Below are 19707 nucleotides of genomic sequence, written 5' to 3' on the forward strand. Positions count from 1 at the left end.
AATGACTAAACAACAACATCATTCCATAATATTAATATATATATATTAATTTATTTCCTGCCCCTCTGACTGGGTTGCCCCAGCCACTCTGGGCAGCTTCCAGCATATATAAAAACACAGAAAAGCATTAAAAATATTCCCTATACAGGGCTGCCTTCAGATGTCTTCTATAGGGCATTCAAATAAGAAACTGGGATGGCTTCTGTAAATCTGGGTCTGTCCCTGGAAAATAGGAACACTTGGTCTGCAGGTGGCCGAAAGGCCAAACTCCTAGTGGACTCTTACACTTTGTGAGCCATTCTGATGTGCTTTTGAAAAGCAATATGGAGGGGAAATAAAGGATCTGGAACATGTTTTAGTGTCTTTCCATCATTCCTGCTTCCCCAGCAGGAGATAGAGCTTCTGGGTCAAATGTAGCCTGGCAAGCCCTGGCAGATGGAAATTAACTACTACCAGTCTACCAGCTTGGGTTTATTTTGTTTTTGCTGTTGCTTTTTTAAAATTTATACTCGGGGAAATTGAACCATTTCCCTTGCTTCTTCTAGGGAGTCCCATGACACTGTTAGGAGTCAAGCGCAATTAATCACATAATGAACTCAAGCAACATAAAAGGCAATAAAATCTTAGGTTGCTGAGGAATCATTAGCGGATGCAGCATTTGTATGCTAAAACCAAAAGTATGAAATGGTTGTAATGGTATATTATATCACCAGCAGTCGAATTCTGAACTGATAGCTTTGGTTTTCTTTTCTTTTTTAATTCACAACTTGTTTTGGCCTCTACACAGCCAAGAGGGAGTTTTGCTTATAATTGGAACAGAGAAATCTCTAAAGGATTCAGCCATTCCAATCAACGCTAAAAGCAACAGCTTAGAACACAGAGGGAAATAAAGTATCGTGATCCATCAAAACTGTAGTGGGAATTAGTTGCATAGAATGAAGAAATATAGCATCTGGTTTAGATAAAAAACTTGTTGTTGGAAGAAAGGCCCTGAGAGGTCTTTAGTGATTCCAAATAATTGAGATTTTTTTTTTTGCCTTGTCTTAATTGAAGCCAATGCATCTTACTGCCCGCTGCCCACAATGAAGGGTCGAAAGAATGAGCACATACAGTAAATACTACTTCAGTGTTTATAGAGTAATAAACTTCTAGAAACAGGATTCCAGGGCCTGTGGCACGATCGGTAAGAAGCATAATAATAATAATAATAATAATAATAATAATAATAATAATAATAATAATAATAATAAAGTACTTATACCCTGCCCATCTGGCTGGGTTTCCCCAGCCACTTTGGGCAGCTTCCAACAGGAGATTAAAAATACATTAAAACATCAGTCACTTTTTTTTTTAACTTCCCTAAATAAACTTCTAACAATGCAACATGGCACTGCACTGCTTCTGACATTGCACATGGCAGTTCCCTTCTCAGTCTTGCAGGCAAGAAGCTTCCCCTTCCAGCAGAGAGGTGATGAGACTGGACACAACCTCTGTCACCTGTGGGGACTCATTGGTCCACCACCAGATGTTGCAGGTGGCCAACTCTCATCATCCTGGCCATGCTGGCTGGGGATGGTGGGCAGTTGAGCCCAGCAACCTCTGATGTGCCAAAGCACCTCTCCCCCCCTGCACACGCCTGACCTACATGCTCTCAATTGCCCTCCCTGGGTGCAACGGCTTTGCATCTTGAAAGGCAGTGCCTTTGCGATGGGAAGGAGTTAGGACTTATTCCTTTTCTCATTGCATGCAGTGGCAGCTTTATTTTCCTTGCTTGCTACTTGCAGGCTGATATACCATTTATTTATTTTTTAATGCTCTTGTGGAACAGCATTGTAGAAGAGCATTAAAGCTCTGGCAAGGATGAGTTTTTTTTTCCAGGTGGCACCTGTCATCCATCACATACAACATCCCTGGCTTTCGTCCAGGTATCGTGGTCCAAATTCAATTTCCTGACACATTTTGCAGTCCTGCGGTGTACTTTCCAAAGAATGAATCAGAGCAGAATGGAAATTCATTAGGCACTCTAGTTACAGCGGAGCTGGAGGAGCGACTCGCCCACCGCATTAGCACAAGGGGGTGAACTCCTTGTTTCTCTACATTAGCTGCAAATGTTAAAAGTTAATACCTCCAGCCGTGCAGGCATATGGGGAGAGGGCAAATGCAAGCAGGGCTATCTGTACAGTGCTGTTGCAAATATGCATGGTGTTGGGTCTTATCTGGATTAGAAACCTACGCCAGTTTTATGCCTGCGTAGCTCTTATGTTGTTGTTGTTGTTTAGTCGTTTAGTGGTGTCCGACTTTTCATGACCCTAGGCACTTCTGTCTTCCACTGCCTCCCGCAGTTTGGTCAAACTCATGCTGGTAGCTTCGAGAACACTATCCAACCATCTCGTCCTCTGTCGTCCCCTTCTCCTTCTGCCCTCCATCTTTCCCAGCATCAGGGTCTTTTCCAGGGAGTCTTCTCTTCTCATGAGGTGGCCAAAGTATTGGAGCCTCAGCTTCACGATCTGTCCTTCCAGTGAGCACTCAGGGCTGATTTCCTTCAGAATTGAGAGGTTTGTTCTTCTTGCAGTCCATGGGACTCTCAAGAGTCTCCTCCAGGTAGCTCTTATGGCTTCCACCAAAAAAACTTGGGAAATGTAGTTTGGTTCAGGGTGCTGGGGATTGTTGCATTGTGAGGGGTAGACTACACTTCCCATAAAGCTTTAGATGTATGGTATCATGTTGCATTTAACATTGCTCTCAGGCTTGTGTTTCTTATTTAGGTGCTGCCTTTAATCCTTAAGGTCAAGATGGATTAAGGCAGGCTTCCTCAAACTCGGCCCTCCAGATGTTTTTGGCCTACAACTCCCATGATCCTTAGCTAGCAGGACCCGTGGTCAGGGATAATAGGGATTGTACAGTGGTACCTCAGGTTACATATGCTTCAGGTTACAGACTCCGCTAACCCAGAAATATTACCTCGGGTTAAGAACTTTGCTTCAGGATGAGAACAGAAATCGTTCTCCGGCAGCACGGCGGCAGCAGGAGGCCCCATTAGCTAAAGTGGTGCTTCAGGTTAAGAACAATTTCAGGTTAAGAACGGACCTCCGGAACGAATTAAGTACTTAACCTGAGGTACCACTGTAGTCTCAAAACATCTGGAGGGCCGAGGTTGAGGAAGCCTGGATTAAGAGGTCTAATTCCATGCAGGGGGCAAGGGCGGAAATAATAGGTAAGGGAGAAGAGAGAGAGGAAGGAGGGGTGCCACATGTGTTTTCGACTCTGACATCCCCTGCCATTTCCCTTGGTCTTCCAAGGGGTAGAGCAAATAATCTGAAGAGTTATGTGGTACCTCTTTCATTCTTCCCACCCTGTCAGATCTGCCCATTTGTATGCAGACATGTATGGTGTTATGACTAGCATTTCTCAAGGGACAGCTGTTGTGAGGCTGTTGAATTCTGAACAATGTGTGATTCTGGCCTCTTATCTCTCTGGGCTCCATCAATGCCAGACCAGCTTTTGCAGCATTGTGAGAGAAGAAATTCCATGAAAGAATTGAGGAACTGGCTGTGTTTGGGCACTGCTACAGTTTATTGTGAGAGGAACAAGCCTAGCCTCCTCATGGGGTTTTCACACTTGTCCTCCTCCCTCCTCAGGTGCAAGTAGTACTGCAAGTAGTAGCTGATGATTAATCTCAGCTTCCATGTCATTTGTTTGACATATCATGGTTAATCATACCATGACTAAACAAATAACGCTTCGGTCTTCCTTCCCTGGGGGGTGTCTGTATGAATCTGTATTTCATTCTGAATCCATGCTATGGGTTGTTGGACCGCAATGAAGATTACTATTATCATGGTTAATTTCAACTATGGTTTGTTTGAAACAAGTCAACTTCAAGCTGGCTTATTTCACTGAACTGTGGTTAGAGCTAACCACAGTTTAGGGTTAGAACGAAATGTTAAATTGTGCTTTATTGAAATCAGAAGTGAAAGTGGCCAAACTCATTATCATGATGCACTGGAGGGGGGGTTGCCCAGGGGTGGAGCATACGTCCGCGCTGCCCAGGCACGGGATAGCTGCTCGGGTGCATGGAGTGGCACATGTGCCCTGCAGCTGGGGGTGAAGCGAGCCGCCGAAGGCGGAAATTCGGAGCACCACCTGCCCGTGACTGCCAAATGTCCCCCCCCTCCAGTGAAGACATCTGGGGTGGTCTGCCCCCACCGCACCCCCTTCCTCTGCCCCTGGGGTTGCCTTAGTCCTGGGGAGGCCAGTAGGCTCATTTCTCACAAGATAAACTATAGCTTATTGTGGTGTTCAAATTTAGCCAATGCAGAGTTCTGACCTCTCTAATAAGCTATTATCTTTTTATAGGTTTCTCTCTCCCTTGGGGATTGATATTAACATTGGGGCCACAATTCCATACACCTCAATTCTGTTTACCAGAGACAGCCTTTCTTTTCTGATCTCTCCTCCAGTTAACAGGCTTGGGGGTATATCTTTTCTAAAATGTTGTTAGTGTGCTCATATGGTTCTTCAGAATCCAGCTTCCTCCTCAGGGCCACAACAAATTGAATTAAATCTATGAGTGGTGGTAGATAAATAGGGATAATTGGAGCAAAAAATTAATATATGCTGGTGCTGCTGAGTAAATCAATTCAGTGTACCAGAGGCAGAGATGAGCCTTCAGCAAAGTCCAAGTGCTTCGAACAGTGATTTCTCCTGGACAAATAAGCACACTTCAAATACACAATAGTGGGTTTTTACTTTCATCTGTAGAATATTAGAGAATACTGAAGACTAGGCAGCCTGTTTTATTCGTGTGGTGGAGGTTATTTGCATATTTTATTTTATTTTTACTGTAACTAATCACCTGACTCTGGGGGTAAATGAGTTTAAAAGGAAAAGCGATTTGCTAGTTCCACTGTGTGATCAGCTGCTAAAGTACAAACCTTCAAAGCATTTCTGGCTGCATGCGTGTTTCTCCCATGTCCAACCTATGGATGTCCACAATTATGGCAATGAGTACCTGAAGCAGGGTGGGGTGAACCTCAGGTGTGGTTGGTCAGGTGTACCTGCTACCATTAGGCAAGGCTAGTGGGGTACCTCCTTTTGGCCTCACTTTCTGCTCTCCCCATTTCCCCTTGTCCCGTCCCCATAAAATGAAGACAGGGCCACAAGTTGCCAACTTAAAGGCGAGGGCGCGCACACATACATTGATACGTTGTCTATATTCTGTAATTAGTGGTATAACACAACCACTTAGGAAAAGACTAAAAGAGGATGCATCTTGTTAAATTCAGGAAGCGTGTAGATATTTTGTTTCTAGCTTCTTCTTTTTAAAGCGCATTAAATTGACAAATGTTTAATGGCTATAACTTTGCAATTCATGATACACTGCATATTCTTATGTCATTTACCGTGCTGTCAAGGCTGTAAAAATCCAACCAAGTTGCCAAGTGCTCTGGGAGCCCCCAAAGGCTGAGTAACTATTTGTTATCTTCTCCCTCCCCTCTTTTAATGCACAGCACAATATTTTGCAAGCATCATGGTCATTGTCGGCTTATCTGTGGTGGTGACGGTTCTCGTTCTTCAGTTCCATCATCACGACCCTCAAGCTGGGAAGATGCCCCAATGGGTAAGTGCAAACAGACACATCTCAAAAACATGCATGGATATAATATATATAATTGTTTTGGAGGAGAGAGAAAGAACAGAATATTTTAAAGAGAAGCTCACAATTCTGTCAGTGTCTCACATACGATATGCTCCCATTTGCTTTCGACTAAGCCTGTACAATTTGTGACCCATCCAGAGTTTGTAGGCTTCTGGAAAAGAATGGATGGCAACTTGGCCACTTGAGTCCCTGGCTTATATTTATTTGCTTATTTGTAAAAGTATACATTTGCCTCCCACTTACAAACCATTACAATAACTTAATAGTTAGCTGCTTTCTGGTTTTAACATTTTTACAAGCTTTTGATTGTATGGTTTTATGTATCATGGTTGTAAACCACTCTTGCTATTATATTTTTATATACAGTAGTATATATTTTTTTTATATAAATAAGACATTTTAAAACAACATCTTGTTGTATCTGTCTCAAGAGACAATGAAATGCACCTCCAGTGGTGAAATCAAACTTCCCTGGGGGCGCAACATGACGCAATCATTAAAATGACTGGCTACTCAAGGGAAATAATAGTACAGTGCTACCTCAGGTTAAGTACTTAATTAGTTCCGGAGATCCATTCTTAACCTGAAACTGTTCTTAACCTGAAGCACCACTTTAGCTAATGGGGCTTCCTGCTGCTGCCGCTGCGCCGCCGGAGCCCAATTTCTGTTCTCATCCTGAAGCAAAGTTCTTAACCTGAAGCACTATTTCTGGGTTAGCGGAGTCTGTAACCTGAAGCGTATGTAACCTGAAGCATATGTAACCCGATGTACCACTGTAATAATAATCATATTGTATACTGCCCTATACTCTTAGGTTGCAGAGCATAAAATTTAAACAATGGCATAGGCCCGTTGACACAGCAAAGTCTCCAGCAATCAAAAGCGAGGATGCCTCCTGAATCTCTCCTGTAGCTAACTCGTGGTTAATTTCCCCAGCAGCTATCCCTATGTGTTTCAGCGGAAGTAACATAGTTAGAAATTCTGTGCTTACAAGATTGCGGGGCCAGGCGTTACCTTCCAAAAGCCTCGAGGATTGCATTGAGATTCTGGCATTGCTGTCCTTGTGCAGTTCAGAATAGAGTGAATTTTGCATGGAATAGTAATTGGTACATGTAGGAGGCCTACATCATAAAGAGGATGTTCGCTTGTGGTCTGGAAGAGGTAGAAGGTAGACTCATCTCTGTAGCTGTGCAAAAGAACACCTCAACAGAATACTGAGAAGTTGCTTCTCTCATACAAACCAAGACGGCTGGAGGGACTGTTGCTCTTGTGATTCCCATCACATCAGCACTGCTGTTCTCTTGCTAGGCTTCTTGTCGGCTGTGTTACCTGTCTCTTTCACAGGCCTTCCCGCAGCTGTTTGCTAGGTAAGAAAGACCTCCTAACAGATTCCCCATCGATGGAGGAGTATGAATTCTCTTCCTGGAAATTTGGTTCTCTGCCACTCTCGTCTCAAAAGCTTCTCTTCCACTCATAAATAGTCTCTCCTACGGAGCCGAGAGCTGCCTTGATTTCATTTGTGTTTATAATGAATTGCATATTGTTCTGTGATTATTTTTCACCTTGAAAAATAACCGATTTTAAGAGGGAAGGAGGCGCTGCCTCGAGAGCAGCACTAACCAACAAAATCCCACTGCTTAATTGAGTGGCACTCGAGGTTAACCAGCATAAATGTTACCTGCAATGAATTTTTGCAAGGACATTCCGCAGTTTGCCTAGATGTTGGCTATTTCGTTTTAGCTATTAGCAGCTAATTAATTGCAGCAATTATGTACAGCTCTGTTAATTTGCATGTTGCCGGTTATACGGGTTGATTATAAAGTTCACTGCCCTGATCCATCAAGAGAAAATAGGCATGCAAATAGTCGTGCAGGTGTATTATCCGGGGATCAAAAGTCCAATCTAGGGCTGGGATAATATTTTCTGAAATGGAGCTGGCCATCTGTTCAGCAGGAAGCAGAGGAATGGAATGAGTCCCCCCTTTCCCACTTGCCCTGACTTTGAATTTAAATAATATTAACACCAATATTACAACAACAATGGCCGCCGGCAAGGAGTGTAAATAGCATAGAAACAACATAATACGAGGCCAAGTAAAGGGAATTGCCTAAAAAGTTGTTTGAATACATTGAATAATTGCATTTGTATTTGGTTATGTTCCAAAAAGGAAAGGAAGAAATAAGTAAATTTAGAAATTATATTGAACACTGGAAACATTTTATTTCAACAGATATTATAACAAGAATGTTTTAGAGAGGAATACTGTCATTTTGAATGGTCTTTCGTGGTTCCTCTGCTTTTTAAAAATAATTTGAAAGAATAAAAGGATACGTAATGTCAAAAATCCCAGTATTAGCAGTATTGTTTCTAACTGGAATCCACTCAAGTTGCAAATCAAGATTTAAGTTTGTGCAGGCTCTGTTCATTTTACAAATGGAACGTCTCAACTAGGTTGCCATTTTATCATCTACATGTAAAGCATACATTTCTCTTGTGAAGTGTGCATTTTAAAATTGATTTTAAAAAATAATTTGAAATAGTGAGGGCTGTGTTCACTGTAGCGCTAAGCAGATTGCTCTGTCAGCACAGGGATTTCTTCTTATGCAACTGAACGGTCTCCAACTCTCCTTCCCCTATACATGCCCTAAATCTATTCTGCGGGTCCCCCATTCCCACAGAACAGATTTTTTTTTTTGGGGGGGGAGAGCAGGGAATCCCCTTGTGCTAATCCTTGTACTAGGATAAAAACATAGTTTGACTAGAACTCTCCTTCCTCAATTCATTTCAGCACTCATTCACATATTTCAGTACAAAGTAAATTTTTTGTGTGCCTAACTAATCTCTAGGAACAATTTTTAATTTCAGTAGATTTTTATTTAACGCATGTGCTACATCTGTCCAGCTAAAATGAATGTTGCGCTAGTTTGTGTCCTTATTTATTAAGGGAGGACTTGGTCAGCTGAGATTGGGGCCAATTTTTTGATCCTTTTGAGATTTTGCGGCTTCTAAAAAGTTGAAGGCACAGAGAGACTTGGGGCTCATCCATGCTTGCCCTTGGCTCACCGCTTCGCCCTGGGGGAACCCATTTTTTAGTGCTGAATCAGAGCCAATGTCAACTGGGTTTTCTCTGGATTGAATGTTGGCTCTGATTTATCACTAAAGAGCGGGTTTTCCCAGGGAAAGTGGCGGGGCAAGGGCAAAACCTTTCGACTGGTGTCTAGAAAGCGTGGGATAAGCAGAAAGCTACTTGGAGCCATTCTTTCTAGTGGTAAATCAGGTCCTGTCAAAGAGAGTCACTAGTCTTGGGACTTTAGGTGCTTGAGACAAATCCACTTTTTAAGCCTGTGGTGGTCCCCCCCCCTTTTCAAGCCTGTAAAGTATGGATAACTTTTTAATTACAAGCTATGGACAGCTTTTTAATTACATAAATATCATTTGGAAGAATCAGTGACCTCATATTGTGCAGTTGCCCCAGCAGTAGCTTCATCCCATATAATAAGTTCATTTTGTGTGTCAGTTTATAATATTATGAAATTTTTTAACATTAAAAATTCACCACCAGGGCCACATTAGTGCTTTTTTATGCTTGTTCAATAGGCTCCATTGATGTCTTGGGAGCTGAACGCTATGATGCAATCAAGAGCTGCAGGCAGGAATGCCAAGAGTTATTCCTGTTGGTATCTATTACATGTCACTGCAGGAGGCCCTGTGGGAATCTGAGCAATAGCTTCTAGATAGCCTTTGGTTGTAGGGTTCATTTCAAAGTCACAGATGTTCTCTGAAAGTTCAGGAGCTAGACAGTCTGTTTACAGAGTCTCATTTAAATTCGGAAGATAACTTTACTAGCTATTGTTGAACTTCCCAGTGAAGGACATCAGTGCTTAGTCCATGCTACCAGATGCTTACCATCTGGGTTTCCTTCCTTGTATTCACCTTGCAAACATGGGACTGGAACCCTGCAGGGAAAAGCAGTTTTGAAGGAGAAAGTTTCACTGGGAGAGACCAGAAGTGAATCCAGTTCAGCATTCTGTTTCCAGAAGTTTGGGTACTTCTGCAAAGCTTACCAGTGAAACAATAAGTCAACAAGGGCTTCCTCTGTTGTTTGTCCCCAGCATCTGGTGATCTGTCAGGGCTAATAGTGCCTTCCTCCATGAATTTGGTTGTGCTAGCCCAGTGCGTGTAGTACAGTCAAACCTCAGTTGTCAAATGTAATCTGTTCCGGAAGCCTGTTCGGCTTCCGAAATGTTCGACAATTGAGGCATGGCTTCTGATTGGCTGCAGGAGCTTCCTGCACTCAAGCGGAAGCCTCGTTGGACGTTCGGCTTCTGAAAAACGTTCAAAACCCAGAACACTTACTGCTGGGTTTTTGGCAAAAAGTCGGCATTTGGGAACTGAGGTTTGACTGCACCTATTTCCCCTAACAACCAGTTGTAGGCACCCTGAGCCAAAAGTGGATCTAATCTAAATCTCCCTGTACTTCCAATTAACTGCTTCTACCTGATAAGTTGGGGATCAGGTCACCCCCTCTTTTATAGAGAATGTTTCATTGAGACCCTCCAAATACTTACAAGACATTCACAAGTATTTAAAAAGGACAGTCTATTCTAATAAGGCAACCTCAAATCCCTGGGTAATGTAGTATTGTGGCAGCAGGGGTAGAGTCTATCATGAGCTCCAGCACAAATGATAGTGGCAGCAGTAGAATTTAAATGTATTACAGGATTTCCAGAGTTTTCCGAGAGAACTGAGCAAGACCCATCGCTTCTTACAGCAACTTCAAATTGCCTAGAAAACAGTGAGAAACATCAGGATAGGAAAGAGAATGATTTGGGTGCTTGCACTGCTGTGGTTGCAGAATGTCACCCACAACAATGGGCCATTAAATCTTCCTCAGTTATTGAAAAATACTTCAAAGCATGATGCATAGGACAGCAGTTGTTAACCTCCAGTTCAGGGGCCTGATCCAGCGTCCCAAGCACCTTCCCCCTTCTGGAGGAAGACCCCACCGATTTGGTGGTAGCAAATATATATATATTTAAACGTAGGCATAGTCCTAGGATGGGCAGAGCCAAATGCACTGACACGGATACACAATGCCCTCCTACTGGGCCATCAGATCCCTCATTTGATGAGTAGAGGGGCGACAGTAACTTCATCCTGATCATCAGCTGACCTTCATAGGTGAGCTGAGGAAGAGGGGCTATGTTCTTGTACGTGTTATATGCCTGCGTATCAGAAAGAGTGGAGGTCACCACAACCATTACTGGCATTTGGCTACCCTGGAAGACTAGCCAGGGGTGAATGTGTCCCTCAGGTCAAAAATGGTTAGACACCACCACCACCTGTCATAAGAAAACAAGAAAAGGATTTATGTGTGTGTCTACCCAAGGAAGATTTTAAATTTACATAGGGTAGATAACTTCTAACCCAAAGTGGAGTCTTTTGACCAAATTGTCTATAAAGATACAGCTGCCTTTGTCATATGGCTGATCTTCACAAAGGCAATTTCCCCTCCTTCTTGTTTTAAATTCTCTACTTACAACATGGCAGTATTTGAGGGGAAAAACAAGTTGAAAGCTCACATGGATCTTTGGATTCTGGCCACTATGTGGGTTTGCATTTATTGGACATAAACATCATTAGCGACATTTATTCCAATTATTAGTGAGATAATGATTCACCTCGGGCATTTTTTACAAAACCTACCCTCCAGGTAACGATTACATAAGCTTGAGTAGGCATGGAATTCAATAAGTATGTAATTTGTCTTCTCTGTTGCTAGAAATCACCCTTACTTATTCCATAATACAATTTTTTAAAAGAACTTTGTAGTTTCTTTGTGTGTGCTGAGGTTAGACAATTGTTATATATGCAGTAGGATTAGGGAAATTTCTCAAATAATTTAGATGCGGTATCAAAGTATGGTTCACTTATTTGAATTGCTGCTTCTTGTTCCATTGCGATCTGTAGGAGTAAAAAAGATTCAAGCCCGAGAGCACTTTTGATATAGATCAGAAAAAAGATCAGTAGAACTGAATTCACTCGCTTCAACAATCAATGCGTGCCAATAGAGCCTTTGAGAAAGGCCATACCTTTATCCTTCAGTATCAGGCTAGAGCTTCTATTAATCTGAGCTCTAAAGAGACCCAATCCTTTGGCCATTTTCTGTTGTTGTAAAGATCCAGGATTCTGGGCTACTTTATTAATGGTGTGGAGCAAGGACTGAAAACAAGCACCCATCCCTTTTAAAATCCTTTATACTTGGTGTTATGGCCTCATTTCTGCATTTCCTAGCAGTCTTCACGGTATCTTCCAAGCACACAGGAAATGACCCACTCCCCTCCCTCCTAGTGCTCCTATCTACCAGGAATAAATTGAAAACAATCTCTCAGTCCTCACCTTTTCTTCCACCTACCTGAATGCTTGAAAGGTGTCAGGGGCCAATTATTCCAGGTACTTCTCTTCACCTGTGTGGAACCTGCCAGGTACCAAATTCTGCCTCTAGAGTTCCAAATAACATATTGGGGGATCTCCTATCAACCCACTTCCTTAGTTGCAAAGGGTTCAAGCTGGGAATTACTCCATGGAAAAAAATGTCATCTTCTGTACATAATGATGGATCCTTGCTTCCTGCAAGCACGTTTAAGGTTCTATTGTAATACTAGGGTTAAACCAGAGATGGGGGCAGGGGCACACATGCAAGCCCCACTCACAACACCCCCAGATATTACTTCTGGTAAATGATCCACCACAGCCGCTAGAGAGCCATGAAAATTTGTGTCCCGGGCTTTTTAGACTCATCTACCCATGTAAGGGACATGGGTGGCGCTGTGGGTTAAACCACAGACCCTAGGGCTTGCCGATCAGAAGGTTGGCGGTTCGAATCCCCGTGACGGGGTGAGCTCCTGTTGCTTGGTGCCTGCTCCTGCCAACCTAGCAGTTCGAAAGCACACCAGGGCAAGTAGATAAATAGGTACCACTCCGGCGGGAAGGTAAACGGTGTTTCTGTACGCTGATCTGGTTCGCCAGAAGTGGCTTAGTCATGCTGGCCACATGACCCAGAAGCTGTACGGCGGCTCCCTCGGCCAGTAAAGCGAGATGAGCGCCGCAACCTCAGAGTCGTTCACCACTGGACCTAATAGTCAGGGGTCCTTTTACCCATGTACTATCTGAAACCACAGGGGCTTGTTGGTCGTTGGATATGAAATACATTGACATTATTTTCAGCTCGCTTATCCCACTGTAGCAGACTCTTTTCTCATGAAGCTCCTATCGGCTAAGAAGGTTTTCAGAACTATTTATTTATTAACATGGGACTCTAATCCTGCTGGCAGATTGAACACTGGGAAAATGGGCTGCCAGGAACATCCGCCCCATGTCTTTTCTCGTAGCCCATTCCCAAGGGAAACTTGCAAAGTAGAAGCAGCAGCCACAGGCTAATATTACATGGGGATATAGTACAACATTTTGTTTCTCTGTTGCATTTATTCCAACGCTAAAACTATTGGTTGGAGGTAAGCAATTAAAATTCAAGGCTAGGTCCTTATCGGGGAGAGATATTTGTCTAGCTGTGTCAGGAAACTATTCTGCAAGTGAGAGATCCCTCTTCATGTTTGATATACAGATAGGTAGCCGTGTTGGTCTGCCATAGTCAAAACAAAAAAAATTCCTTCCAGTAGCACCTTAAAGACCAACTAAGTTAGTTCTTGGTATGAGCTTTCGTATGAGCTTACACTGTATCTGAAGAAGTGTGCATGCACACGAAAGCTCATACCAAGAACTAACTTAGTTGGTCTTTAAGGTGCTACTGGAAGGAATTTTTTTTGTTTTGACCATGTTTGATATGTAGTTGATTAATCTAATGTCCCTTGGGGCTGGACACAAGGTCCCATTTTCCAAGCTTTTTTGATTCAATTAGCTCTCAACAAAGCATGAGTTTCCTCAAACAAGATACTCAATAGAGATGGTGTAATCTGTTATTATACAAGTTACTAGAGAAATCTATACCACTATCACCTACATGAGATAATCCAAGAGACTTTCTTTATAAATAGAATACTCCTTCACACTGCTATACATTAAAGGATTAAGACTGATAACAGTTCAGCCCTGTTTAAATTCTTTGACTTCAATAATTTAATCACTTTCCGGTAGTTAAGTCTCTTAACCAATTTTAATTTCTTGTAAGTACTCAATAGAGACTGCTTCCACTACAACTATAAAAAGAGCTCTTGCAATGCACCTGAGGCATCTATTTTCCAGATTAGTGGCCTGAAACATAAAAGTCTAGTAGAAGCACAGTTAATACAAAAATTGTTTTTTCCTGACATCTTTGTTTCATTCTAGATAGTCATGATCTATGACGCTTCATACAGAAATTTATAGAATGGCAAAATCCCTTTGCAAAACACATTTCCCCTGATGCTTCTTGGTGCAATTAGTATTTGTTGTAAAGTTGGTCTTTCAAAGCTTCTGAGAAATGTGCTGATAGTTTCTGTATTTTTTTTCAGGTTCGTGTAGTTCTGCTGAACTGGTGTGCTTGGTTTTTGAGAATGAAAAAACCTGGCGAGAGCTTAAGACCCCTTTCTTGCAAATACAGCCACTCTAGACACCAGTCAAGTGTCAGCAGCGTAGAAATGAATGTCTTACCAGGACACCAATCTAGCAATGGCAACGTGATCTACAGCTACCATGTCATGGAAAACCCTTGCTGCCCACAGAACAGTGATATGAGCGATAAGGGTGGGAAAGGTCCCAGTTCTTCACCTGAAGATGCCGAGCTTACTCAAAGGAAAGTTTTAATGGACACTATCCCAGTGATTGTGAAAATCCTGGAAGAAGTTCAGTTCATTGCAGCCCGTTTCCGAAAACAGGACGAAGGGGAAGAAATCTGCAGTGAATGGAAGTTTGCTGCTGCTGTCATAGACAGATTGTGCCTCGTGGCGTTTTCACTCTTTGCCATCATCTGCACGCTCACAATACTAATGTCTGCTCCAAATTTCATTGAAGCTGTTACAAAAGATTTTACATAAGGATCTCAGAAACCAACAGAAAACTCCCAAAGGTTATTGGGGATTACGAATTGATGCCATTAATTTTGTTAAACAATGAGATTTTAAAATTGGGAAGGGCACTTTGTGTGCCGACTTCAATAAAGGAAAGGAGTTGGAATGAATTTCAGCATCCAGTTGTCTCCCCCAATATTAGAGATGACAAGGTACAGGATTAAAGTACCTGGCTCTGTTACTTGTTTTGTAAACAGTGTCCTCTCCCTGTACTCGTGGTCATGATCTCTGATAAATATTAGATGAAACCTGATATACGACATATGCGTTGCCAAGTAATTAGTCAAGTATAAGTGCTACTAGGAAAACACTCGTGAACATTTTGCTGCATTTGTAAATCTCTCCTTAAACACGTTATTTGCTGTCATTTCCTTAAACACGTTATGTGTCATTTTCAATATCTTTGTTTGCATCTTGACGCAAAGTTCATCTATGGTAATGTATCACTTTTGCCTTGAATGATATTGCGGTTTGCCAAATAAATGGCGAGTTTTAGCTTTTATCACCATTGTGATACGTTTTTCAGTGTCCAACATACTCATAGGAATCGACAACTTATCACCTTTTCTTAAGTTAAGCATTAAAGCCGCAAATGTGTTTGTATACATAATCAAATTTCATTAAATTGTATTGGTCTAATGCTTATTTATTCTAGCCTGTTAGGGTGTACATAGTCCCAAACGTTTGGAAAGCATTATATGTATCACTTGCTGGATTGATAATGATGGGTATAAATCAGGTGCATGTTCAGGTAGGCATCTGAATGTGTATCTGAGCAAAGGTTTGGATACACATTCCCCCTAATTGCACATGAAATGCCTTTGTGTAAGGAACTAATTGCAATGTGCAAGGTATAGCTACTGCGGGGGAGAGCAATCCAAACCCATGATCTGCAATACTTGGAGAGGAGGTTGGTCCCAGCCCTCCCTGACTCCACTGGCTCAGTGGTGAGGAGCGCCCAAGGCACCCACCAACATGGCAGGAAGGTGGTATTCCTGCTACTGGAACGTCCCGGAATGGATCCTGAGCCAGCCCTACTGCTGTCATGTGACAACAATGGGTCCAAGTTGGGCCTCTTAGATGTGCCAGCCTTTAAACTGGCACAGGCATGGGGCATTTCCCCCTCTCCTCCCCCTGCTTTCCATTCTGGCCAGTGTGAGTGGCAGGGCAGCACCAGCCCTGCCACTACCAGCCCCAGAGGTCAGGACTGCAGCCTAAAATACTTTCTCATGACATCAGTCACCTGACAAGGGCTTCTGATGACCAGATATTGATGTGACAATTGTCATCACCATATGATGAGTTGACACTCTTATGCCATGTGCCTTCTATACAGGGAAGAACAAAGTTTATACAAACATGAGTACAGTAAAGGAGTTTGTTATTATTGAATCTATTGTAGAATATAACATTTCCCTATTTTTTTGCAAGCTGCCAAGTCATATTGAAAATAGAGACAAGCAAGCATTGCTTATTCCCTTCCCATCCCAATAACTATTATGGTGTGCACGTGTGTGTGAAAAGGAAACGTTTATTGCATAAATTTTTCAGACAAAATGGAATTAGCCATTCAATTGCCGATTGCATTTTTTCCCCCTTAGAAACTTTTCCCATTATAAGCAATTTGCATTTGCAAAGAAACCAAGATATAAAAGCTTACAGGAGAGGATTCACAATGTTATCCCTTTGATGCAAAGCATGTTTCTTCATTTGAAACATGCACATACTATAGGAGTAGGCTTAAAAAAAGGTACTACCGATGCATAAAATATAGAAGCAGTAAATGAAATGCAAAGGGGAGCAGTGGGAAATGAACACTACATCCAACTTATTCATGAAGTCTAATGCAAATAAAAAATCAATTGAAAGGGAGGAACAGTTCTGACAGTGTGGTTATATAGCATACCAATGCGATGAGCACGACACTGATGTAACTTTACAACTCTGCACCTGCCATATGGTGTGAGGACAATGTAGACTTATGCTGGTGGACAGCAACCATGTCCCAACTATTCGTTCAGCTGGCAAAGCAACGCAGAGCCCTTGGAGATCCAATAGTCACTTGGCCTTTTGGAAGGCAGTAAGACGGTGACCACAAAATTGGTGGAGTGACCTAATTCAAAAAGTAACAAGAACTTTGTTACCATGGCTCTAAAGCTAGTAACCATTAAAACCTGTATAAAGTATAGTACATGAAATCTGGAATAAGTAGTTCAACTCAGTTATTCCATTAAGACTGAATGCAACCTGAATATAAGGGCTAGGATACCAACAGACCTGATTCTCCCACCCACATTTTCTGTCCCCTTCCATCTTACCAGTGGCCTTCCCTCCACTTCCTGGCGGTGGTGTGCTTTGGTGGCAAAGTGCAAAAGGGCAGGCTTCCTCCTTCCCCTCTTTGGTGCCTGGTACCTTGCATAGCTGTGCATAAGGCCAAAGCAGTCCCTGGGGAATGCAGTTTTCCCAGGGGCTGGTGCAACATCAGAAGCCCCTCCTTTCCCTGCTATGGCTTGTCTGCAACCTTCCCAGGGAAACCAACAATATTTGGGTGCCCCTGGGAAAGCACGTTTCCCAGCATTCTGGAAACCAGGGACAGCGGCAAAAGGGACATACACAAAGGTAAATGCACCCTAATAATCCCACTCCCACCACGGCCACAGCAGCCACAGAGGAGAAGGGGTGGGAAGAGAACACAGTGCCAGTCAGGGAGGTCTCGTTCCCTGTCAAGTGAGTGGCCACGGTGGCAGCAATTGCCAACTAAGGGAGTTTAGGATATGAAACTCAGAAGCTCACTAAACTCTATGCGGCTATTATGAGAAAATGTAGGTTACACGCTTTTGACCATAGCTGCCAGCCCCAATTTTGATCGAGCCGAGAAGCTCACCCTAATATTTTAAATTACTTAATAGCCTACTTGTAATAGCTCAGATGAGTTCATGTCTGGAGCGTCCACACATACAGATTTTTCTTACTATGTACAAAACTAAAATTATATGCTTCCCCTCATTTTCATCAAAGAAACAGTTACCTGTGGTGGACAGTGTTCCTGCTCTTGCTCCCGTTTTATAGAGTGGCGCGTGATACAGAGACGGGTCTGGCTCATAATTCTGATGCGGCTCAAAATGCACTACCGGCAACACTGGGTTCATCTGCCTAGGCAAGGCGTCTTCGATAACCATCTCCTCATCGTCCCAGCGACTGGCATCCATAAACATGCCATGGACCAGCACACCATCTTCAGGAGAGGGCAGCTGAAAGAAGTATCAAGGGGTGGGGGTGGAGGAGACCCACACGACTCAAGTCTAGTAGCCGACAAAAATAAACTTGATTATAAAAGCTGATCTAACTATTCACCTCTTGGCAATGACATGCTCCCTTTTTGTAAGAACTTACACATTTATTTATTATATACAGGGTGAGTCTTTTAAAAGAGGCCAGTGGAACATGTGTACTCTGTGTCCACGGGGCCTCTTTTAAAGGACTCACCCTGTGTGTGTGTGTATATATATATATATATATATATATATATGCAGGTTTTGGTGTCCTCGGGTGTCTTCCCGTGTAAAAGTTGGGGTGTCTATGCGACGTTTCGACGAGGTCTCACTCGTCATCTTCAGGCTGGTGCTTTCGGCTTCTTGTTACTGGAACAGAGCAGGATCTCAGTGTTTGAGTTCCTATAAATACTGTTGAGGGGGTGTGGTGTATAGCCTCCAATGTTCTGGGCAGAGAGGAAGTTCCCAGGCTAGTGTGCCTTTTCTTCTTTTGTTCCTTAATTACTTGAGGGATATCTTGAGTGATTTCTTGAGTGATATCCTGAGTACCACTTAGGTGGGTCATTAGGTGGTACTCAGGATATCACTCAAGGATATCACCTAAGTGGTACTCAGGATATCACTCAAGAAATCACTCAAGATATCCCTCAAGTAATTAAGGAACAAAAGAAGAAAAGGCACACTAGCCTGGGAACTTCCTCTCTGCCCAGAACATTGGAGGCTATACACCACACCCCCTCAACAGTATTTATAGGAACTCAAACACTGAGATCCTGCTCTGTTCCAGTAACAAGAAGCCGAAAGCACCAGCCTGAAGATGACGAGTGAGACCTCGTCGAAACGTCGCATAGACACCCCAACTTTTACACGGGAAGACACCCGAGGACACCAAAACCTGCATTCCTGTACCCGTGAAAATCTACGAAAGCATATATATATATATATATATATATATATATATATATATATATATATAACCTCTGAGTAATTAATAGAAAACTATCATTAAAAACTAGGAGCTAAAAACAATTAAAATCAACAGCATACTAAAAAGAGATTGAAACACTTCAGCACATGCACGGATAAGGTGACCCCGTATATAAACTGGTCCCAAGCCAATTGGGCTTTGTATACCAATAACAACGCCTTGAACCTGACCCAGTAACAAACTGGCAGCCAGCGCAGATCTCTGAGCAGAGGTGTCATATGCTAATAGGGTCTCGCTCCTCTCGGCAACATCCTGCACTAACTTGCATTTCCCAGGTCAAGTGCAAGGGGAGCCTGGGATGGCTCACAAAGATGCAATACATGGACTCTCCTTCACTGGAGGTTTTTAAGCAGAGTTCTGATGGCCATCTGTCAATGATTCTTTAGTTGCAATGTCTGCATTGCAGGAGGATGGACTTAATGACTTTTGGGGGTTCCTTTCCAACTTTACAATTCTACTGAGAATACCCTATCTCAGGTCCCCATTCTTCCTCTTTGTCCTGTTCCTATTCCTAATATTCTTATTACAGGGATCACACGTAGGGCCCCCTCCCCCGTATTTCTTGTGATAAATGGGGGCAGGAAGCAACAGAAATTTAAATTACACTAGATAAATTCTGTTGTTCTTTAAATATAATTCTGAGGATTAGTGATGCTGGAGAAATCCATTGTAAATATGCTATGATGTGAATTTCCTTCAGTCTGCCCACTTGACCCCCACTGT

The 19707-nt window shown here is 42.6% G+C and overlaps 2 protein-coding genes across 3 annotated transcripts in view; one reads left to right on the forward strand and one right to left on the reverse strand.

Annotated features, from left to right (window-relative positions):
* LOC309359946 (neuronal acetylcholine receptor subunit alpha-7-like) overlaps positions 1-15558 on the forward strand; it is a 109773-nt gene extending 94215 nt beyond the window's left edge. The window contains exons 9-10 of the mRNA XM_081894386.1: positions 5511-5620; positions 14170-15558. Of these exons, the coding sequence (XP_081750512.1) occupies positions 5511-5620; positions 14170-14691 (632 nt within the window). The 3' untranslated portion in view covers positions 14692-15558. The remainder of the gene's footprint in view (positions 1-5510; positions 5621-14169) is intronic.
* Positions 15559-16237: 679 nt separating this feature from the next.
* Positions 16238-19707, reverse strand: part of DNAH6 (dynein axonemal heavy chain 6) — a 133487-nt gene continuing 130017 nt past the window's right edge. For both annotated transcript variants that reach the window (XM_081893587.1, XM_081893588.1), the window contains 2 exons: positions 17753-17975; positions 16238-16837 (listed from right to left, as the gene is read on the reverse strand). In XM_081893587.1, the coding sequence (XP_081749713.1) occupies positions 16734-16837; positions 17753-17975 (327 nt within the window). In that variant the 3' untranslated portion in view covers positions 16238-16733. The remainder of the gene's footprint in view (positions 16838-17752; positions 17976-19707) is intronic.

Source organism: Podarcis melisellensis (assembly GCF_964234715.1).
Source record: "Podarcis melisellensis genome assembly, chromosome: 17".
NCBI lineage: Eukaryota > Metazoa > Chordata > Lepidosauria > Squamata > Lacertidae > Podarcis > Podarcis melisellensis.